The sequence below is a fragment of the Marmota flaviventris genome, chromosome 14 (assembly GCF_047511675.1).
Source record: "Marmota flaviventris isolate mMarFla1 chromosome 14, mMarFla1.hap1, whole genome shotgun sequence".
Classification (NCBI taxonomy): domain Eukaryota; kingdom Metazoa; phylum Chordata; class Mammalia; order Rodentia; family Sciuridae; genus Marmota; species Marmota flaviventris.
Window position 1 is genome coordinate 93,918,714 of NC_092511.1, and position 20,010 is coordinate 93,938,723.

General features: G+C 41.3%; 1 protein-coding gene across 48 annotated transcripts in view; it reads right to left on the minus strand.

Annotated features, from left to right (window-relative positions):
• Map4k4 (mitogen-activated protein kinase kinase kinase kinase 4) overlaps positions 1-10,584 on the minus strand; it is a 182,120-nt gene extending 171,536 nt beyond the window's left edge. For 11 of the 48 annotated variants that reach the window (XM_071601948.1, XM_071601941.1, XM_071601940.1 and 8 more), the window contains exons 1-2: positions 10,382-10,581; positions 10,031-10,096 (exon numbers count right to left, since the gene is read on the minus strand). In XM_071601948.1, coding sequence (XP_071458049.1) covers positions 10,031-10,096; positions 10,382-10,438 — 123 coding nt within the window. In that variant the 5' untranslated portion in view covers positions 10,439-10,581. Of the gene's footprint in view, positions 1-10,030; positions 10,142-10,381 lie in introns of those variants that run through there. The other 37 variants (XM_071601960.1, XM_071601954.1, XM_071601953.1 and 34 more) reach the window with 7 other exon arrangements.
• Positions 10,585-20,010: the final 9,426 nt, after the last annotated feature.

The following is a 20,010-nucleotide window of genomic DNA, read 5'->3' on the forward strand; positions in this document are numbered from 1 at the left end:
CGAAAATCTGATACATACATACATACACACACACACACACACACACACACACACACACACAATGGAGTTTTACTCATCCATAAAGAAGAAATAATGGATTCTCCTGGTAATCGGATGGAAATAAAGAAAATCATGCTAAGTGAAATAAGCCAGACTTAGAAAATCAGGAGTCAAATGTTTTCTCTCATATGAAGAAACTAGGGAAAAATAAGGGAAAGAAGGCAGTTGGGAAGGGGATCAGATTTCATAAAAGACATAGGGAAGATCAATGAAAAAGAATGAAAAGGGAGGGAGGGGAAAGAAATACAGAATGAATCTAACTGAATCATGTTATATAACATATAGAAATGTACAAAAAACCAAAAGGAATTTCACTTGTATATGTATGTAAAAATACCAATCAAAGAAAGGAAAATAAGTAGAATGGGGAGAAAAGGAGGAGGGAGGAAGAGAGGAAAAGGGAACGGGAATTAGGACTGAAATCAAATTCTTATATGTATAATTATACCAAAAGGAACCCCAAAAGTATGTATAATTATAATGTTCTAGTAAAATAAAATTTAAAAAACTTAAAAACACCTTTTGAATTCACAAAAGACAAATAGTAGAAACAACTCCAATGCCCATCAACTGGTAAACATACAGACAAAATGTGGCACACTCATACCTGTAACACTACTATGTAACAGAAACAAACCTCCACACTGCTACATGGATGAATATTACAATGTATGAAGTGAAAAAAAAAATTACATGGGAGAGACTACACTAATTCCATTTAAATAAAATGTTCAGAAAAGGTAACTTTCTAGAAACAGAATAATTAGTGATTGCCTGGGGCTTCAGGTTACAATGGGGATTAACTGTAAATGGGTAGGAGGATCCTACTGAGATGATCAAAATGTTCTAAGAATGCTTTGTGGTGAATGGTGAATTTCATGGCATATAATATATATATATATATATATATATATATATATATATATATATATATATATATATATCAATAATATAAGCTGCCTTATATTTAAAAAAAAAACCTGCCAAATTCCTTTGTGTCTTTAAAGTAATATAGCACAACACCACTTTATCTCTTGCCTCTCTCCTCCCTCATCTTATCTCCTGGGCCTGCAAATCCCAAATTAAGAGTCAGCACAAAGGTGATGATCTGTTCCATTTTTGTTGTTGATGTTGTTTCTATTATTATTGTCCTGGATGAAAAGAAAAATGTCTAAGTAAAACCATAAGTTTAAAAAGATACAACTTCTAGTTAAACATGATGGACTGATCACATTGGTCATGGGATTTAATTCCCATAAAAACTATAAGGTAAACCAAAAAACAGATAAAAAAAGATGGCAGCAGAGATCATTTTTACCAGGTTGAACAGCTAAAATGTAGACAGAGCAGTAAGTGACTTAGTAAAGAAGAAAATGTTACAATCTAAGTGCTACTGAGAACACCACCAAAGAGTGAGGCAGTTTGCCCCTAGAATGATGAGAAAATCATCATTTGGAAACAACCAATATCAAGTGAGGTTGAAGGCTAAAATCAGGAGAATTGGTACAAGTTTGCACCCCTTTCTCTATCTCAATCTAGTGACTATCCCACATCACTCTACATCCCTGGGAATTCAGAACTTTAGTCCCTGTAGAGATGAAAGAAGTGATGCTCTAGATGAGAAGACATGGAGCAAAGTGTTGAATACAAGATTAAAAAACAGGGATTTACGGCCTGTTTTTAGGATTTACAAAGGACCTAAAACCTTCACATCCCATAATTTTCTTAAAAAGCTACTGGAGGCTGGGCATGGGAGGCTGAGACAGGAGGATTATGAGTTCAAAATCAGCCTCAGCAAAAAGTGAGGCTAAACAACTCAGTGAGACCCTATCTCTAAATGAAATATAAAATAGGGCTGGGGATGTGGCTCAGTGGTAGAGTGCCCCTGAGTTCAATCCCTGGTACCCCCCACCCAAAAAAAAAAAGCTACTGGAGGATGTGCTATTGATAAAAAAAAAAAAAAAAAAAAACTGTGGTATCCAAGAACAGTGAAGTTCCATGACAACAACTATACACCAGGTCCAGGGTAATCACACCTACCCAGTTGTAAGGTTATCTCCAGGGTGGAAAAATTCAAATCAACATGGTATCAGAAACAATAAATTATCTGACATATTTAGCATTAGGAAAAATTGTTAAGAGAGGCTGAATTTTGCTAGCCATTTGATTTATCTTCTAGGGCATCTAAGAGGCAAAAACAAGCAAACACAAACGTAAAATAATGAGAAGGGGTGCTATTTAAATAAGGAAATGTAATAATATTCAACTGTTTGGCTCATATAAATGGTATCTCCATAGTTATGATAATATAAACAACTATTATATTAACCCAAAATTATGACAAACTCATTTAAGGGAAGTATAGAAGCCAAATATCCAACTACTATTGAACTACAGTAGTTCAACAAGAATTAACTACTGCTGCAGAAAGTCAATAAATGTACAAAACTGATAAATTGAAAAATAGTGATATAAGCTCATAATGTAGATATATGGCAGTAAAAATAAGATGTGGCAGCTAAAAGCATCAAAAATAGATGCCTCTGGGGAATAGGATAAATTCAAGTTCTGAAATGAGCATTTTGGTATCACCTGTTAAGTATGTGCATGCATAACTTCAGTTAAGTTTTTTAAGGCTGTACTCATCATTTAGCTAAAATAAGAGGTTTTTAAATTACAATGTAAAAGGGTAGGTTTTTTTTTCTTTTAATTACTTGAAATAGCATAACTTGTCCACATTTAGCCCAGTTATACCGTCCAGAGTCAAAGACATTTGGCCACTAAGCACACCTGCTCTGTCTCCCTGCTTCTCAATGGTAGATGAATCAAGTGATGGGCATGGACAAGAGCCCCAAATTCTCCAGCTTGCTATTGCACCAACTCAAGCTTACTAAGCAATCCAAATCAATCTTGCCAGTTCAGAGCATCTCAGAGTGTGGTCTACTGACTGGGTTACACAGCGAGATCATTTCAGAAATTAAGAGTTAAATGTGTAAAAACTTTTATAGCAAACTGACAGGATAACATTGTACCTTTTAGCTCTAATGATAAAAAAAAAAATTTAAGCTAGTATTCTGTATGTCTACTTTTTCATTTAAATTTTCTTGTGCTTTGTTTCACTAAATTTTAACATAAAGAAAACTCTGCTGAGGCTGAGTCACTCAGACTTAAAAAGAGCACATGCAGCATGCCATTTGATGTGCTGGAGAATTCTTTGTGTCTGATTTTAAGTGGGCTGAGTGGAGGACCTGGGAAATGTAGACAACACAGGATTTACAGTTGATACTACATTTTTGGCATTTTGTGTCCATTCCCCTGAATTTCTAGCATTCCATGAGCGTAGATTTTCACCTGTTTTGTTCATCATGACATACAAATACTCACAACAGGCCTAGCATTGGTAACACACAGTTAGTACTTGTTAGATGAAGCCAGCCCAAATGGTTGTTTTTCACTGCCTCCCCCAATTTAGTTTTCTAAATTCCTTATAATGCTACCAAGGTTTTTAAGTTCCCAGTTTTTGAATTTGAAAAGTCCTAAAACTTACCATTCTCACCTTTTCCTCTGAAATTCTTACAAGTACCTCCCAACCTACATTGCTTTATTATTTAACCTAAAAGGTAGCTATTCTTCTGCATAATGCCAGTAGTCTTTATCCCTAGATCAGTCTCATAACAAAAGATACTATGTTTGAAAAGTCATGATATAACATTATACAGACCAAGAACATATTGCTGCCACACTGCCACTGATAACACATTACCCTATCCTCCATTCTCTTCCTAGCCATCCTTCCATACATACAAAACAATTACTTGGACTCATATCTTGTAATATCATATTAAAGTCAATCAACTGTCAACTTCTACAAGTTAAATAAGTACTTGGGAATTTCTACACTGATAATCAAGGAACAGTCCCCAAATTAGATATTAAAGTGGCACAATACTTTAACACTGATAATTCAAACTAGCCAAACTCAATTAGTGAAAAATCTATTTATAATAAATTTTCAAAATACCTACTTGCAAATACTCATTATATAATGAACCATGATCACCCACTATCCATCTATTTATGATAGAAAAAAAAATTTAAATACTGACTCAAAAGCTAAAGAAATGACCTAAAATTGTCTCAATCCTTAAAATTATTACATATTCTAAATGAATAGTGGGATTTTGAGAATTTTAGCAGTCTGCACTTTCGTACATTTCACCTTGAATGTCCTAATACACTTTACCCAATACCTAGGAATGAACCTGCCAGGTAACCCCATGGTTGTGGCTCACTTCTCATCACAGTTCTGACCTCAATGCCTGGACATCCTATATTTCTGAAAAGGAGGATATTTGGCAATTATTTAAATATTCTATTGCAATCTGCCAATTTTTTTAAATAATTGAAAAGATTAAAGCGCTGATAGTAATAATAGGAAGCCCAGGCATCATAAACTTAATACAACTGAGAAAGAGATGGAAATATTTGATATTAAGAGTGGCAAGCAGGTACTTGCTCGTATCTGTTAGGCAAGTATTTGCTAATAAAAGCAAAGAAACAAAATAAAAGAGCATATGTGAAATTTATATATTAAAATATCTCTCCATAAGGTAAAACATACTCAACTTACAATATTTAGTTTCCTGGGAATAAAACTCCTTATTCTTTAGCTCAACACACCTGTTCAGTGATATATTATTTCAAAAGTAATATGCAAGCTGGGTGTGGTGATACACACCTGTAATCACATCAACTCAGAAGGCTGAGGCAGGAAGACCTCTCAAGTTCCAGGCCAGCCTCAGCAACTTCATGAAACCCTATCTTGAAACAAAAACAATTTTTTTAAAGAACTGAAAATGTAGCTAGGTAGTAAAGTTCCCCTGGGTTTGATTACCAGTGCCAAAAAAAAAAAAAAGTAGGATGCATTATTTCAAAAAATTTCAAAAATGTCTCTCTACTCCTCAAGGCTCAATCTGTGAACCTGTGAACACATACACTGTACCACAAGTATGTGGATAATATTTCTGGATTATAATAAGTAAAAATACACATCTATATAATACTTACAGGTATGCAAATGAATACATATTTATTACAAAGTTTCAAGCAATAAAACCCAATATCAGCAGGGGTGGTTGGATTTTCTGTAAAAGCTTCCTGATTTAGTGAAAACAGCTTTGGGAAGTGTGAGTTTGATAATCTTTAATAGCTTCACATCAATACTTGTTCAACAGGGTGGCTTTCTCCCACCTTACCGAAGTCCAGGATCTTTCTAGCGTGAAGGAAATCCAGATATCAGAACAAGTCTGAACATGCCACTCAGCAGCAGATCAGCTGACACAACCCTCCTTCTAATGAAAACATCTAGTTCTACAGAATTCACATTGCTCCAATGGATGTCCTCACCTCCAATTAAACACAAGAGATGCTACATTTAAAAGATAATATTTAGAGAATCCCTCACAAAGGTTCAAGTGCTTGCTCCAAAATGTTAAAAGTAATGATTTTTAAAAGCCAGATAGTTTATATGGCATTATACCACTGAGCAATCAAATTTTAGCACTTTCACCTTGCTAATCACAAGGTTCCTCCTATCTAGTGAGCAGTGTACTCATTGAAGAGACATACCAAAGCCTGCAGAGAATAAGGGGATTCAGCAACTTAAATCTAACAAAGAGGGTTTCCCAAGTATCTGCCACAACCTCACCTCCTCTTTACCATCACAGCCACTACTACCCTAACTCAACCTTCACCTCCTCTTTCTGGACCATTGCCAGCTACCTTACCTGCTCCTTCCAAAACATCATCTACTCAAATCCCCTACTCCCAGGGATTTCCAATTCTAACATACCCTTTCTTACCTCCAGTGGTGCTAGGGACTAAACCTGGGGTCTCAGGCATGCTAGGCAAGTCCTCTACCTCTGAACTACATCCCCAACCCTTTTATTAATCGTCATCATTATCATCATCTTGAGAGAGGTGCTCCCTAAATTCCCATGCTGGCCTTAAACTTGAAATCCTCCTGCCTCACCCTCCTGAGGAGCTGGGATTACAGACTGCTCCACTGCCACTGGGTCTGGCTCAAAAACAATGAAACCTTTCAGTAGCTCCTCGGTGTTTAAAGAATGATGTCCTCCTCAACTCCAGCACAAATAATGCCTTCTTGAGACTCCCCCTACTCCTTAAACCTCCTGCCATTCCCAAAGGTAACTCAGGCCTTCTCAGGCACACCCTCCCCTCCCTGCCTTTCTTAACTGAGGAGTACAGCATTAGCACAGTGGCTGGAGGACGAGGCTCTCACAGTTAGCTCCCCTTACCACCAAGGTCTCTGGGTTGAGAGTACCCTACTGCTCAACCTCCAAGGTCTACCAGTACCTTTCCTCCAAGGACAGATAGGGTCAGACATGTTCCATCTTACATACATAAAATCTATCATCCCTTCCTTGAACAAGCCCTGATTTCAGACACTTCACGTGCTGAATTCTAAACTCTGTAACAACTACTATTAATGGATTTCCCCCTTGACCCCTCACTGCAGTCCTTTCAAGATTCAGAATTTTCCTTCCAAGTCTGGCCATATGCCCACAAAACACAAAATAGCAGTAATTACCAAGAAAACCAAAAAATGGTGAAACAAATACTTAAACAATAAAATCCAAACAACATGAAAACAAATTTGATTTATTTCTGGCTTTAATTTGTCATGTCATCACTCATAAAAAAAATGAAATTCTATTTATTCAACCTGGGGAATCAGTAAACAGACATACAGACCACTGTGCCACAGACACTTCTTTTATATGATACTCTGAATGTAATATTCTGACATAAATTCACAAAAAAAATTGGGGGATATTTGTACTGGGGATCAACCCAGGACCTAGGAAGTGCTAGGCAAGTTGTCTACCACTGAGCTATACTCTCAAACCCATAAATTTTTTTTAATTTTTGAGTATCCTTTCCTATGAGCCCTTAAAAACATAAAGCTAGAAATAAACCTCTCTGAACAGAATATAATGCTTTTCGACTATTTTTTAAGATAAAAGTTTTATGCCATTAAATACACCCAACCATTTACCATTTTTTCAGAGGTAATTTAAAAACTAGACACTAACCCCCCAAAATGTACTTTTCATAGAACATATCAAAACTCAGAAACTCTCGACTCATTTACTCCATATAAATTACAGTCCCCTCAAAATAAGCAACCCATCACTGAAAAAAACAAAAATGTAGAAACTTTAACACTGAAATACATCAGTACTACAGGTTGTTCAGCTTACAGGTGTTTTACCTGACAATGTTTTTCTGAAAAAAAATTTAGTAATAAATTAAATGCTATAAGTTAACTCAAGTGTTAAAAATCTAATTCCCAAACCAATCAGCCAACAAAAATCCTAAATAAACCCCTATGCATAATGGTAAATGACTCTAGAAATTATACATTTAAAAAGAAATCAGAGATGTTTGTCTCTACTGAAGACAGTAGATTAAAGTTCCATGTACCAGTTCATAATCATCGAAGAACTTCTTGTGATATTAACAAGTACCAGGACATGTTTAAGACAATTAGGAAAATATTAATGCTGGATATTTGATATTTTCTAAATGTGATAATGACATTGTGGTTATGTTAAAAGAAAAAAATAAATGAACTGAAGTATTTAAGGGTAAAATAGTACCTGCGGTTGACCTTAAAATAAAGGAGGGGAGGAGGGCTGGGGATATAGATCAGTTGGTAAAGTGCTTGCCTTTCATGCACAGGCCCTGGGTTCAATCCCCAGCACCACAAAAATAAACAAATGAATAAAGGAGGGGAGGAAGATACAGATGAAACAGGTCAGTCATGGATTGATAACCGCTAAACTGAACTGTAATTCTCTTTGTGCATATCTGAAAATTTCCAAAATGGTAAAATTAACCAGCAAAATCTCAAGTACTACTTTATTCTGGATTATATGCAACTGCACAGATTTTTATAACTCCTTGGAGGTTTGCATAATTAAAGAATTTCTACTCAAATGTGCAGACTTTGTAGTCAGAGCACTATTGTCATTGTCACTATCCCAAATACTTCCCAAATGTAGTCTCAGTAAATCTCTTTCAATAGCCTGAGCAGTAAAGGACAAGGAAGGAAAGAGGAAATGAGAAGGGGAAACAACAATGAACCTGCCCAAGCTGTTACCATAAAGAGCACCCATCTCTTAAAACCAATTAATCCACACTGGGGTTTTATTCTTTCCTTTTTCTTATGGTTTCAAAAAGGGCTCCAGCCTTCTAACTTACTTCACTGCCCTTAACACATATGCTGACCGAGGAATATACAAACAATCCAACTACTGTGTAACCAGGTCAAAAACAAGCTTTGGCTAACTCACTTGGAAGAGTATACTCACCACTTAGATTTGGCCAGAAAAACTGGGTTAGGGAAAAAAAAAAAAAAAAAAAAAAACTGCCTGGTGGTTAGGCAAACATTGGGGCTGGGGAAAATGTCTTTAAGCCAGTTACCAGTCACTCAGTGAGTTGCAACACAATCTTTTCCAAAATTTTCCAAAGCCTTCCAAATTCTGTTGAGCCCAGCAGGAAGAGCTAACAGGGCTTCTTTTCAAATTCAAAAATCTGGCCCCAGCCCCAACAGTTAACCAACAAAACACATGCTAATTCACTTGAGATCACCTAAGAATACGGACTCAAGTTCAGACCACAGGCCAGTCAGTAGTTGCCCAGACCAGGGGAAGTTGGGGCTGGGGAGAAATGTTCAAGTGATAGATAAGGCCTATTCATAAAGCAGAAAGGAGACAATAAGATCCACACTTCACTTGGCCTAAGACAAAGTATACAGTAAGCCCTCCAACTCCCCCCCTTTTGAATGAGACAATGACAATTCTTCAATGAACCACAAAGCCCTGCTTCATAAGATAATTTTTCTCAAGCCCAACCTTGTACCCACTCTTAACAGCTAGAAAACTCCCCCAGTGCAGATAACTTTCAGAAAACGTTTAGCAATAAGAAAATAAACCGAGACAGAGAGAATTTAACATTGTTTTGAATTTTCAAGGCCTGTGCCTGCCTCACCTACAGCTCTTTCATAATCTCCAGAATGTGCACTGGATAAAAATGAACAACACACTGTTAGTCACATCAGGTGTCAGCTACTCAGTGCAGACTCACAGTGTCCAGATTCTAGTTTCATGGGGGGGGGGGGGGTGATAAAATATAAATACAAAGAATGTATGTAAAGAAAGAGAAAGACCTGGGGTGGGTGTGAAACCAGGGCATCCTCTCTCCTCCCCGCTCTCCCTCATCTCTGTTTCAATTACACAGCTGTCAAACAGGTTATTCCTGGAATTCATACTTTATAATCCCCACACTGTAATTCTTCCTGCTCCTGTTGCCCAAACATACACTCCTCCCTGCTTCCCCAAAATATGTTTCCATCAGTAGAAGGTAAGATAGCCAAAGTTGTTATGAAGTAGTCCCAGGTAACACCAAACTCCCCACCTTGAGCACTTGGCAAGCACTCAAAACGAAGAAACACGACAATTTTCTTGACAATTTTCAAGGAAGCCAAGACAGTGGTTTAGGATAATCATAGACAAGGCCTGCCTATCCTGAATTTTAATTGACACACAACTCAGGAAGTCAGATTTGGAGCAAAAGAAAAAAAAAAAAAAATCAGGTTGTCTTGGGGTGGGGGGGGGGAATCCTTTTCCATTTTGCTGAATTAAACTGCATGCCTAACTGTGTAGCTTATTTCCTTATCTCAAAGCCAGGAAATGAGGTCTTTTAAGGCCAGTGTGAATACAAACTCGATGTTTAAAAAGCAAGGGGATGCAAGGCGAAACCCCTTTCCCAACTTCAGCCAAGTGGCGTGGCCTCCAGTCAGCAGCGGATTTCTCACCCTCTCCCTCGTCCCCCAACAAGAAGTTTCAACATGCCACGGGAAACAAAGAAGGCGCCCCACACCGACCTTATAGACTTGTCCATAGGTGCCATTTCCAACCACTTCCACCAGCTCAAAAATCCCAGCAGGGTCCTGGAGAGAAAGGAGGGGAGAGGATAGCATTTATAAGAGACCCAAAATGAATCAATAGACGGGGCAATTGGAGAGAAAGGGCGGTGACAAAAGAGGTGGGCTTCGCCCCACTCGGCCCCCGTGCGCGGGGGCGGCGGCCGCGCCGAGGGTCGCGCCCGGGTCCCCGCACTCGCCGAACGGCAGACAAAGGGCCGCCGCGCCCGCGGCTCTGCCCACGGCGCCGCCCGAGCGCCCGGCCAGCCAGGGCGCGGTCCCGCTGCCCGCTGCCCGCGCGGGCCCACTCACCCGCAGGGAGGAGAGGTCGATGTCCACCAGACTTTTTGCAGGGGAGTCGTTCGCCATTTTTCCTGTTGGCTACCCCCAAAACAAATGCTAACGATAAATCTCTCTGTGGCCCTGCGGAGTCGGCCGGGGCCAGGCCGCCGACGGCGCTGCTCGCGCGCAGCCGGGCCGGCCGGGACTCTCCTCGCGGGGCCGGGGGCGGCGGCGGCGGGACGGCCGCGCTCTCGGCCGCTCGCGGCTCTCGGCCGCCGGGCCGCGCGGAGGGCGGGCGGAGCGTGCGCGGCGACGGCGCTCACACCATGGCGCGGGCCGGTAGGCCCCCCGGGCGTCGCCCGCCGCCTCAGGCCCCGGCGCCCGCGCCCCGCGCGCCTCGAGGACGGGCCCGGAGCGAGGGGCCGCGGCGCCGCCGAGAGTTGAGCGAGTGAGCGCGAGGCAGCGAGACAAAGATAACCCGGGAGGCGGAGGCGGAGGCGGGCGGGGAGGCGGGGAGGGAGGGGGCGGCGGCGGCGCGGGAGGAGGAGAAACGGGACACCAAAAATATATTCTGAGGAGAGAGAAAACAGCTCCCCCTTTCCTTCTCCGGCAGGAAAAACGGGCGGAAACGCACTCACGCCCCGAAGCCCCGGCGGGGAGGCGCGGGGCGAGGCGCCCGCGCGGCGTGAATATTCATCAGGGGTGGGGCCCGAACAATGGCCGGGCGGCGGGCAGCGGCCGGGACTCGACGCCCGGCGCCCGGGGTGGGGCCTCGGCGCCCGGCCCGCTCCGCGCTCCCGAGACGCCGGGCCCGGGGTACGGCGGGCGGGATTTCCCCCAGGGAGGTGCTCGGGCTGAGGAAACGCCCAGGCTCGCACTAACAATGAATGCGAGAACGTTGAGCCGGACCCCAAAGCTGGAGGCGACGGCCCCTGGGGTTCCCCCCCCCCGCCGGGAGGGGTGTGTCGCGCCCTGCCCGGCCGCGGAGGGGGCGAGCCGGGTGTTCCCTCCCTCCCCACACCACCTCTCCCCATCCCCCACCACCTCCAGGCGGAGTGCCCTGAAGACCCCCGTTTCCGGTTTGCCTACACCGTTTTCTCTTCCTTTCTCTTTTCCAGGCTACGTTTGTGACAGGGTTGTAGTTACCCGGGCTTCGCTGAGTGTCGCTTGGCTGCCCGGCCGTTTCTGACAGCGTTCAGAGCGTGAGCACTGTGTTTGGGGTCGCAAGCACTAACCCGTGTTTTGTACCTGGAGGTCACTAAGGGTCAACAAACAGGCTTCTTCCGGCAACCTGGGAAGCTAGTCAGTACCTGGGCAATCTGTTTAATCAGAGTCTTCTCTATCACATTCCTGCATCAGCCAAAAATTTCCATTGGCTGCCTATGACTTGACAGCAGGTGTTAAAGAAGAATCACCAGGAGGTTTTGTAAAAGCAGTCCCACCCCCAGGCTCAGATTCTGGAGGTCTTGAATGGGCCTGAGAACGTGCATTTCTGACAAGTTCGCAAAGGAAACTAACCTTGCTGTTACAGGAACATAGGCTGAGTACGGGGTCCCACCGGGATGAAAAGCCAAGGCCTTTCATAACTGGGTTTCACAAAGATCACACTTTCATTGTCATTATTAACTGCCAATTCTTGAGGGGTTTTTTTGTACATCATCCAATTTACTGCGCTGGGATAAGGAAACTAAAGTACTACTGGAAGATAAAAGAATGAACCCAAATCCTTAAAAGCATAACCTGGAAGGGGAGCAGGCATTGCGTCTTGGCCATCTGTTTCCAAAATCTAAGTCTGATATAGCCATGTTAATCTGCTCTACCCAAAATATGTGTTGCACTCTCCTTCTTCCTGACAGTTTAGTTCCTAGGATTTTTGACATGAGACTCTCTTGTAAGACTCCTACTAGTCACAGATTAGGAAAATCGCTGTAACCAGAATGTTTCTATATATTTATTAATGCTTCCAAGTAATTTTTATTTTTATCCATCAACAGCAATGAAATTGACTATGAATACAGGTTAAATAATTTACTTAGAGAACTAGACTGGTGCACTTATGAACTTTCAGACCATATTATTAATATTTTAATAGTGTTTACTGTTAATACTAGGTACACATATTACCTCATTATTTTTCACATTAATCTACTGGTACTCTTATCTTTCTCACTTTACACGTTAGAAAACCAATATCTAAAAAAATTAAGTAACTTGCTCATTGTGCACAGTGGGTCCCCATACAGAAGTGCCAGCCCCACGCCCCCCCCCCCCCAGGGAGCTCCTTCTACTGGGTCAACACTAAACCCATGGCATGACCCACCTCAGACCACCCCTCTTTCTCTCAAGTTCTGTCACCTCAAGCCCAGCTCAGAACTATCTCTTCTATAGAGTTTCTCTAAATCACCCTGCCCTCAAGTATCTTTTTCCCATATAATCACTGAAACACTTATTTCTCACTTTTGAGTCAGAAACTGGTCTCAAAGAACAGTACAAGCCTTTGGCTTAGCCATTGCCCAGGATATTAGGAAGAACAACACAAGTCTGTCCTCAGAGAGCTTGCACTCTGATAATGAGCATACAGCAGTTTCATAAATAGCCAGACAACAAGGCCAAACACTGTAAATCTGAGCAAGATGGAAAGAACACTAAACAGGTCTGATGTTAAGTATGCTGGATGTGGGGCAAAACTGAACTGGATTTGAATGCTCATTCTATTATTTGTCAGTTGTGCAACCTTGCTCATGTTGCTTAATTTCTGAGCATCTATTTCCTCTTCTGTATACTAGATGAAAACTAGAGATAAGAACAAGTCAGAAATAAGAACTTAGGCCAAGGTAATAAGACCTGGTGACAGGGAATGCAAGAGGTCTGGGGATGGTGGATTCTCTAAGACTTGATCTCTGATGGTGTGCCAGAAGGTGGCACAGACAAGGAGGTGAAAGACTTGTTCACAATTGCAAGATGTTGTTCTCAGCAGGGGTAAAGATGGGGATTGCTGAGAAGTAGTGAAGAAGGAAGGTTTGAACAGCAAACTAAAGGTAGTACACTTTTCACAGTAGAATAGTAGATACCTGCCCACCTTGAAAGTCCACTCCAGCTCCAAGGGTAGGGTCTGTGTTTTCAGTGAACAGCCATGTATTAGATCAGGCTGCCATAGCAAAATACCATATTCTGGGTGGCTTAAATATAGTACCCCCCTCCACCTTATTCATGATTTCACTTTCTGAGGTTCAGTTATCTGAGCTCAACTGTGGTCTGAATATATTAAATGGAAAACTCCAGAAATAAATTTTATAAATCTTACTTGTTATAATTGTTCTCCTTTATTGTTGTTATTAATTTCTTATTGTGCTTAACTTATAAATTAAACTTTATCATAAGTATGTGTGTTTAGGGTAAGAACATAGTATATGTAGGGTTAGTACATATGTACTAACATGTACATATGTACATATGGTTTCAGGAGTTCACCGGGAATCTTAGAAAGTATCCCAGATACAGATAAGGGGGGCTGCTGTAACAGATATTTATTTTCTTGCAGTTCTGGAGTTTAAAAGTTCAAGATCAAAGCTATGTACCATTCCGTTTTGGATGAAAGTTCTCTTCCTGGCTTGCACACAGCCACCTGCTCCCTACATACATATATGACTTTTCCTTGGTGCATACTCAAGGAGACAGGGATGCACTTGCTGGTATCTCTTCCTATAAGGGTACCAATGCTATCCGTAGTGGCTTTATCCTTATGACCTAGTCCAGCCTTTATTACTTCCTTAAAGGCCCTGTCTCCAGATAATCACATGAGAGGTTAGAGCTTCAACACATGCACAGTGGGGTTGCAGGGACAAACTCAGTGTGTAACAAGCCTGTGGTACACAATGCCAGAAAGGACCTTGTTCTTAAGAATCTATTTGAGGACACAAAGCCATCCAAAAAGATAATCAAGGTAGTTGATATATTGGAAAATAAATACTAATTTGGCATTTTAGACCAGGGGAGAGGAGTGGGGAATAGCTTGCTTGGGCAAAGAATGAAAAAAATAGAAAAGGAATGAAAAGACTGCCCACCCTGGACAGAGGACTCAGTTCAGAGAACCCTGAAAGACAGTGTGTGTTACTCAACTTTCTTTCACTGTAACAAGTCCCTGAAATACTTGGCTTTTAAAACGAAAAGGCTTATTTCTGGCTCAGAGATGTGGAGGTTTGAGTACATGATTGTTTGGTCCTGTTTCTTTTGGGCCTGTGGCAAGCAAACACATGATTGGAGCAAAATCATTCATCTCATGGCAGCTGGAAGCTGAGGAGTAGGATTCCACTATCCCCTTCAAGGGCTGGTACATATGTTTAGATACAAGGTATTCCCCAAAAGTTAATGTGTGAAACAATTAAGAATTTTCAGAAGTGAAATAATTGGGTTATGAGAGCCTTAACATCATCAGAGCATTCATCCACTGATATTGATTAACTGGGTGGTAATTATAGGCAGATAGGGTGTGACTGCAAGAAGTCGGTCACTGGGGGTTTGCTTTAAGGGTTTATATTTTGTCCAGGGTAATCGGAACACTCTCACCCCCCCCCCCCTACCTGATCTCTCCCTCTCCCTCTCCCAGTCTCCCCCACCCCACCCCCTCTCTGATTCCTGCTGGCCATGTCCTGGGCTGCTTTCCTCTACCACACGCTTCTGCCATGATATTCTGCCTCACCTTGGGCCCATAGCTATGAAATTGGTTCTCTATGGACTGGAACTTCTGAAGCTGTGAGCCCCTAGACTTTTCTTCCTCTGATATTTCTTGTCATGTCTTTTAGTCTTAGCATCAAAAAAGCTGACTGGAACAAGGGACACCCCAATGCCATAAGAGTTGACACTAGACCCCACCTCTTACAGTTTCTACCACTTCTGAATGGCACACCCTGGGATCCTTAACATATGGGTCTTTGAGGGACACTTAAGATCCAAACTGTAACATAATTGAGACAGTTTAAGTGGAGACAAACTGAGGTCAGGGGTTGAAAACAGAATCCAGACTATCAGTCACATCAACAAGTTCTCTGGTCACTAAGGACTAGAGTAGCATTTGTCGTGGTTTATTTTGTACTACCATAATAGAATACCCGAGACTGGGTCACCAATAAAGAACAGAGACATTTCTTTCAGTTGTAGAGGACAAAACCCCAAGTTCAAGGGGCCCTCATCTGGCAAGGACCTTCTTACTATATCATCTGATAGTAGAAGGCAGAAAGGAGAGAGAGAGAGTGTGTGTGTGTGTTTCTGTGTACACCCACAAGTGTATGGCAGAGAGAAACAGAGATGGGAAGAAGGGTCCAAACACATAACTTTTATCAGGAACCCACTCCCACAGTAACAATCCACTCCTGTGATATCAGCCTGTTGTGTTCCTCACGACTAAAACACTCAGGGTCACTCCAGGTGAACTGGGCTGCACGAAATAATCACACTAGAGACAGAGATGCCTTTTTCTTTGGGTCCTATGAAGGCTCTCCTGACCTTAAGGGTTCGCAGAAAGAGAGAGAGAGCCCATGAGCCCATGAGGAGAAGCCATTCAAATGAAGCCAGGGGTCAAGTTTCAGGGGGTTGAGTCTAGCTTTGTGATGTCTGCTGTCAGCAGGTTGACTAACAGCTAGGAAGGCCACACCCAAAGGCCAAGTGAGAGAAGGGGACACACAAAGGGCGTTTCCATGGAACATTCTATCCCAAACAGGGCAAAGGGGTAGTAAGTAGTACAAAGAAATAGGTGAATGTAGCTCCTGAAGACATGCCTTCTACTTCCTGGGCTGGAACAACGCCCAAGTCACCACGAAATGTAGTGATGGGCAGAGCCTCTTGCTTCAGGATGGAAGGTATGGGTCATTCAGAGAGGCTCCCCACATTAGCCCATTCACGAAGACAGAGCTCTCAAGATGTAATCACCTCTTAAAGGACCCACCTCTTAACATTCTTGGTTGGGAATTTCATTTCCAACACGAATTGTGGAGGATGTATTCAACCACAGCAACAGTTATGCTGCCCCTGAGCTGAGGAAGCCAAGGAAATGAATGCCTATCTTGTAGGGGTAGGAAGGGCTGGCAGTCCTCTTACACTCAGGCATAGGAGTTCTAGAGGGAGCTTAATGACACAGGAATGTAAGGTTGACAGTGATGACCCTTGTTCATCATTTGTTTCCTAGTTTTTTTCTTTGTTACAATAATATTTGGGGAAATGGATTTTTAACCACAAAACAGAGGATAAGGAGAGCAGAGGACTGCACGGATATGACTTGAATGTTCGGGGTCATTAAGGACTAGGCAAACTGGAAGTAAGTGATCAAAGTATTAGTGAGCAAGGGGAATTAATTAAACAAGGGGAGAGATGGTTGATGTGAAAAAGCTCAGAGAGGAGAAGCATAGGCTTAAGAGTCAGACCTCTGAGTTCTCATTCTCTGATGGACAAGGTGTTGAACAAATGCTAACTCTCTTGGCCCCTCAGTTTTCTAAAGTGAGATTAGGGATTGGATGAAATGATTGGCAGATCCTCTTAGAGCCTTGCAGACACTAATTTATATCACCCTGGTCTCAGCCCTATAATCATGTATACCTCTTAGCTAGGGTGGATGAGGGATGGAGATTATTAATGGCACAAGGGGAATACTATATATTGGGCAGCAGGCTTCCACACTTTCAAAGCCATCTTTGAGCTTTGGAGGAGAGTATAAAAATCTTTTAAACTAGTATACCAGTTGAATTAAAAGGAAGCAACTTCTCTAGTGCCTAACATGGTAGAAGGCGGGGGATGCAGAAGGCAGATCAAAGGGCAAAAAAAGAAGAAGTGGCCCAGGAGCAAGATCCTTGCTACCGGTTCAAAACTGTGGGTGTTGCCACATCTCTGATGAGGAAGTTATCTGAGCTCAGGTCTCTCAAAGGCAGATCCTAAGATAATAATTTGGTTTTGATAGTTTATTTGAGAGATCATCCCTGAAAGCACAGTGAAGAAGGGAGGAAAGTGAAAAATGGAACAGAGATGTGCTAATGAATATGTTAATCAGTAGGTTATTACTGTGGGCAGTAGGGCTAGAAGTCCTAGCTTACTTATAGATACATTTTATGTGGACCTGTTTGTTATCTCAGTTTGTTTTCCTTTACTGTAACAAAATACTTAAAACTGGGTAATTTATTTATTTATTTTAATTAGTCATACATGACAAAAGAATGCATTTTGATTCATAGTATACAAATGGAGCACAATTTTTTACTTCTCTGGTTGTACACAAAGTAGAGTCAATCATACATGTACCTAGGGTAGTGATGTCTGCCTCATTCCACCATCTTTCCTACCTCTATTTCCCCTCCCCTCCACTCCCTCCCTTTGCCCAATCTAAAGTTTCTCCACTCATTCCATGCCCCCATCCATTATGGATCAGCATTCACTTATCAGAGAAAACATTCAGCCTTTGGTATTTTGGGGAATGGCTTACTTCGATTAGCATGATATTCTCCAATTCCATCCATTTACTTGCAAATGCCATAATTTTATTTTCTTTTAATGCTGAGCAATATCCCATTGTGTATATATACCACAGTTCCTTTATACATTTATCTATTGAAGAGCATCTAGGTTGGTTCCACAGTATAGCTACTGTGAATTGTGCTGCTATAAACATTGATGTGGCTGTGTCCCTGTAGTATGCTGTTTGTAAGTCCTTTGGGTATAGACCAAGAAGTGGGATACCAGGGTCAAACGGTAGTTCTAAGTTTGCTAAGGAATCTCCATACTGCTTTCCAGATTGGTTGCACCAATTTGCAGTTCCACCAGCAATGTATGAGTGTGCCTTTTCCCCCACATCCTTGCCAATGCTTATTGTTGTTTGTATTCTTAATAACTGCCATTCTGACTTGTATGAGATGGAATCAGAGTAGTTTTGATTTGCATTTCTCTAATTACTAGAGATGTTGAGCATTTTTTCATATGTTTATTGATTGATTGTATAGCTTCTTCTTAGAAGTGTCATTTCAGTTCCTTAGCCCAATGATTGATTGGGTTACTTGGTTTTTTGGTGTTAAGTTTTTTGAGTTCTTTATGTACCCTAGAGATTAGTGCTCTGGGGGTAAAAATTTGCTCCCATTCTATAGGCTATCACCTAATTGATTGTTTCTTTTGCTGAGAAGAAGCTTTTTAGTTTAAATCCATCCCATTTATTGATTCTTGATTTTATTTCTTATGCTTTAGGAATCTTGTTAAGGAAGTTGGGGCTTAATCCAACATGATGAAGATTTTGGCCTACTTTTTCTTCTATTAGGCGCAGGATCTCTGGTCTAATGCCTAGGTCCTTGATCCACTTTGAGTTGAGTTTTGTGCATGGTGAGAGACAAGGGTTTAATTTCATTTTGCTGCATATAGATTTCCAGCTTTCCCAGCACCGTTTGTTGAAGAGGCTATCTTTTCTCCAATGTATGTTTTTGGGGCCTTTGTCTAGTATGAGATAACTGTGTTTATGGGAGATTGTCTCTCTGTCCTCTATTCTGTACTATTGGTCTACAAGTCTATTTTGGTGCCAATACCATGCCATTTTTGTTACTAGAGGCTGGGTAATTTTTAAAGAAAAGAGATATATTGGCTCACAGTTCTAGACACTGGGAAGTCCTAAGAGCTTGGCACCAGCAAGGACCTCATGCTATTTCAACTCCTGCCTGAAAGCAGAAGCGCAAGCAAATGTATACAGAAGGGACAAAACACAAGAGGTTGTCTCACTTTATAACAACCAGTCCTCAGGCTTACTAATCCAAACTGAAGAAGAGTGAACTCTAGAAAGGCCTTAAATCCCTCCTAATGAGGACCTACCTTCCAAGAAAGCCACAATAACAATCAAATTTCAATCCATAGTATCTTTTTTTGTAGAAAAGGTTTTTGTAAACATTTTTTAAAAATACAGAATAATAACTATTTTAAACCTTTTAGGGCATCAGTGCCCCTTTATATTTCTATGTCAGGATTGCTTAAGTGAAGTTGAATTGCAAAAAAGTCCTTTATTTGCAAGATCCTCTTGGGGCTTCAAAATTTGGGTCAGAGATAACCCTAGCTTTAGAAACCAAGATGGCAGCCATAGAAAGTGGTTGGGAAAAGCTGGGTGGGGATGCTAAGAGTTGTCAGGGATGTCTGGTGTTGGTAAGTGGTTAAGTGAAAGGAATCAGGAGCTCAGACCTGTTAGCTGAGAAGATGTAGACTTTTATTTATACTTCCTCAGATATTTATATCCTCAGCCTGTGTAGATACATCCCAGGAAGTAGAGGGACAGGGTACCTCTCTTATGCTCCAGCATTTAATATGTCACAACTGAAGTAGAATCATGAGTTCAAATGCAAAGTATCAGATCCTGGCCCATATGCATCATTGAAGAGGAGATTTAATCATAATCAAGTTTATCCCTTTAAAAATGAATGAACCACAAGGCTCCATTAGCATTACTACAAGCTCACTAGTGCTATCGATTTGCACTTCTCAGGTAATTAGAATGATTCCAGTCTCAAACCTTCTAAAATATGTCCTATATCAAAAGATTAAGTAGTGACATACCAATAATAAACAATGAACTATAAATGTTGTATTTGTGAATTTCCTGTTATTTTGAATAAACACAAGTATCATTTTTATCTTCTTTTCCATATCTACAT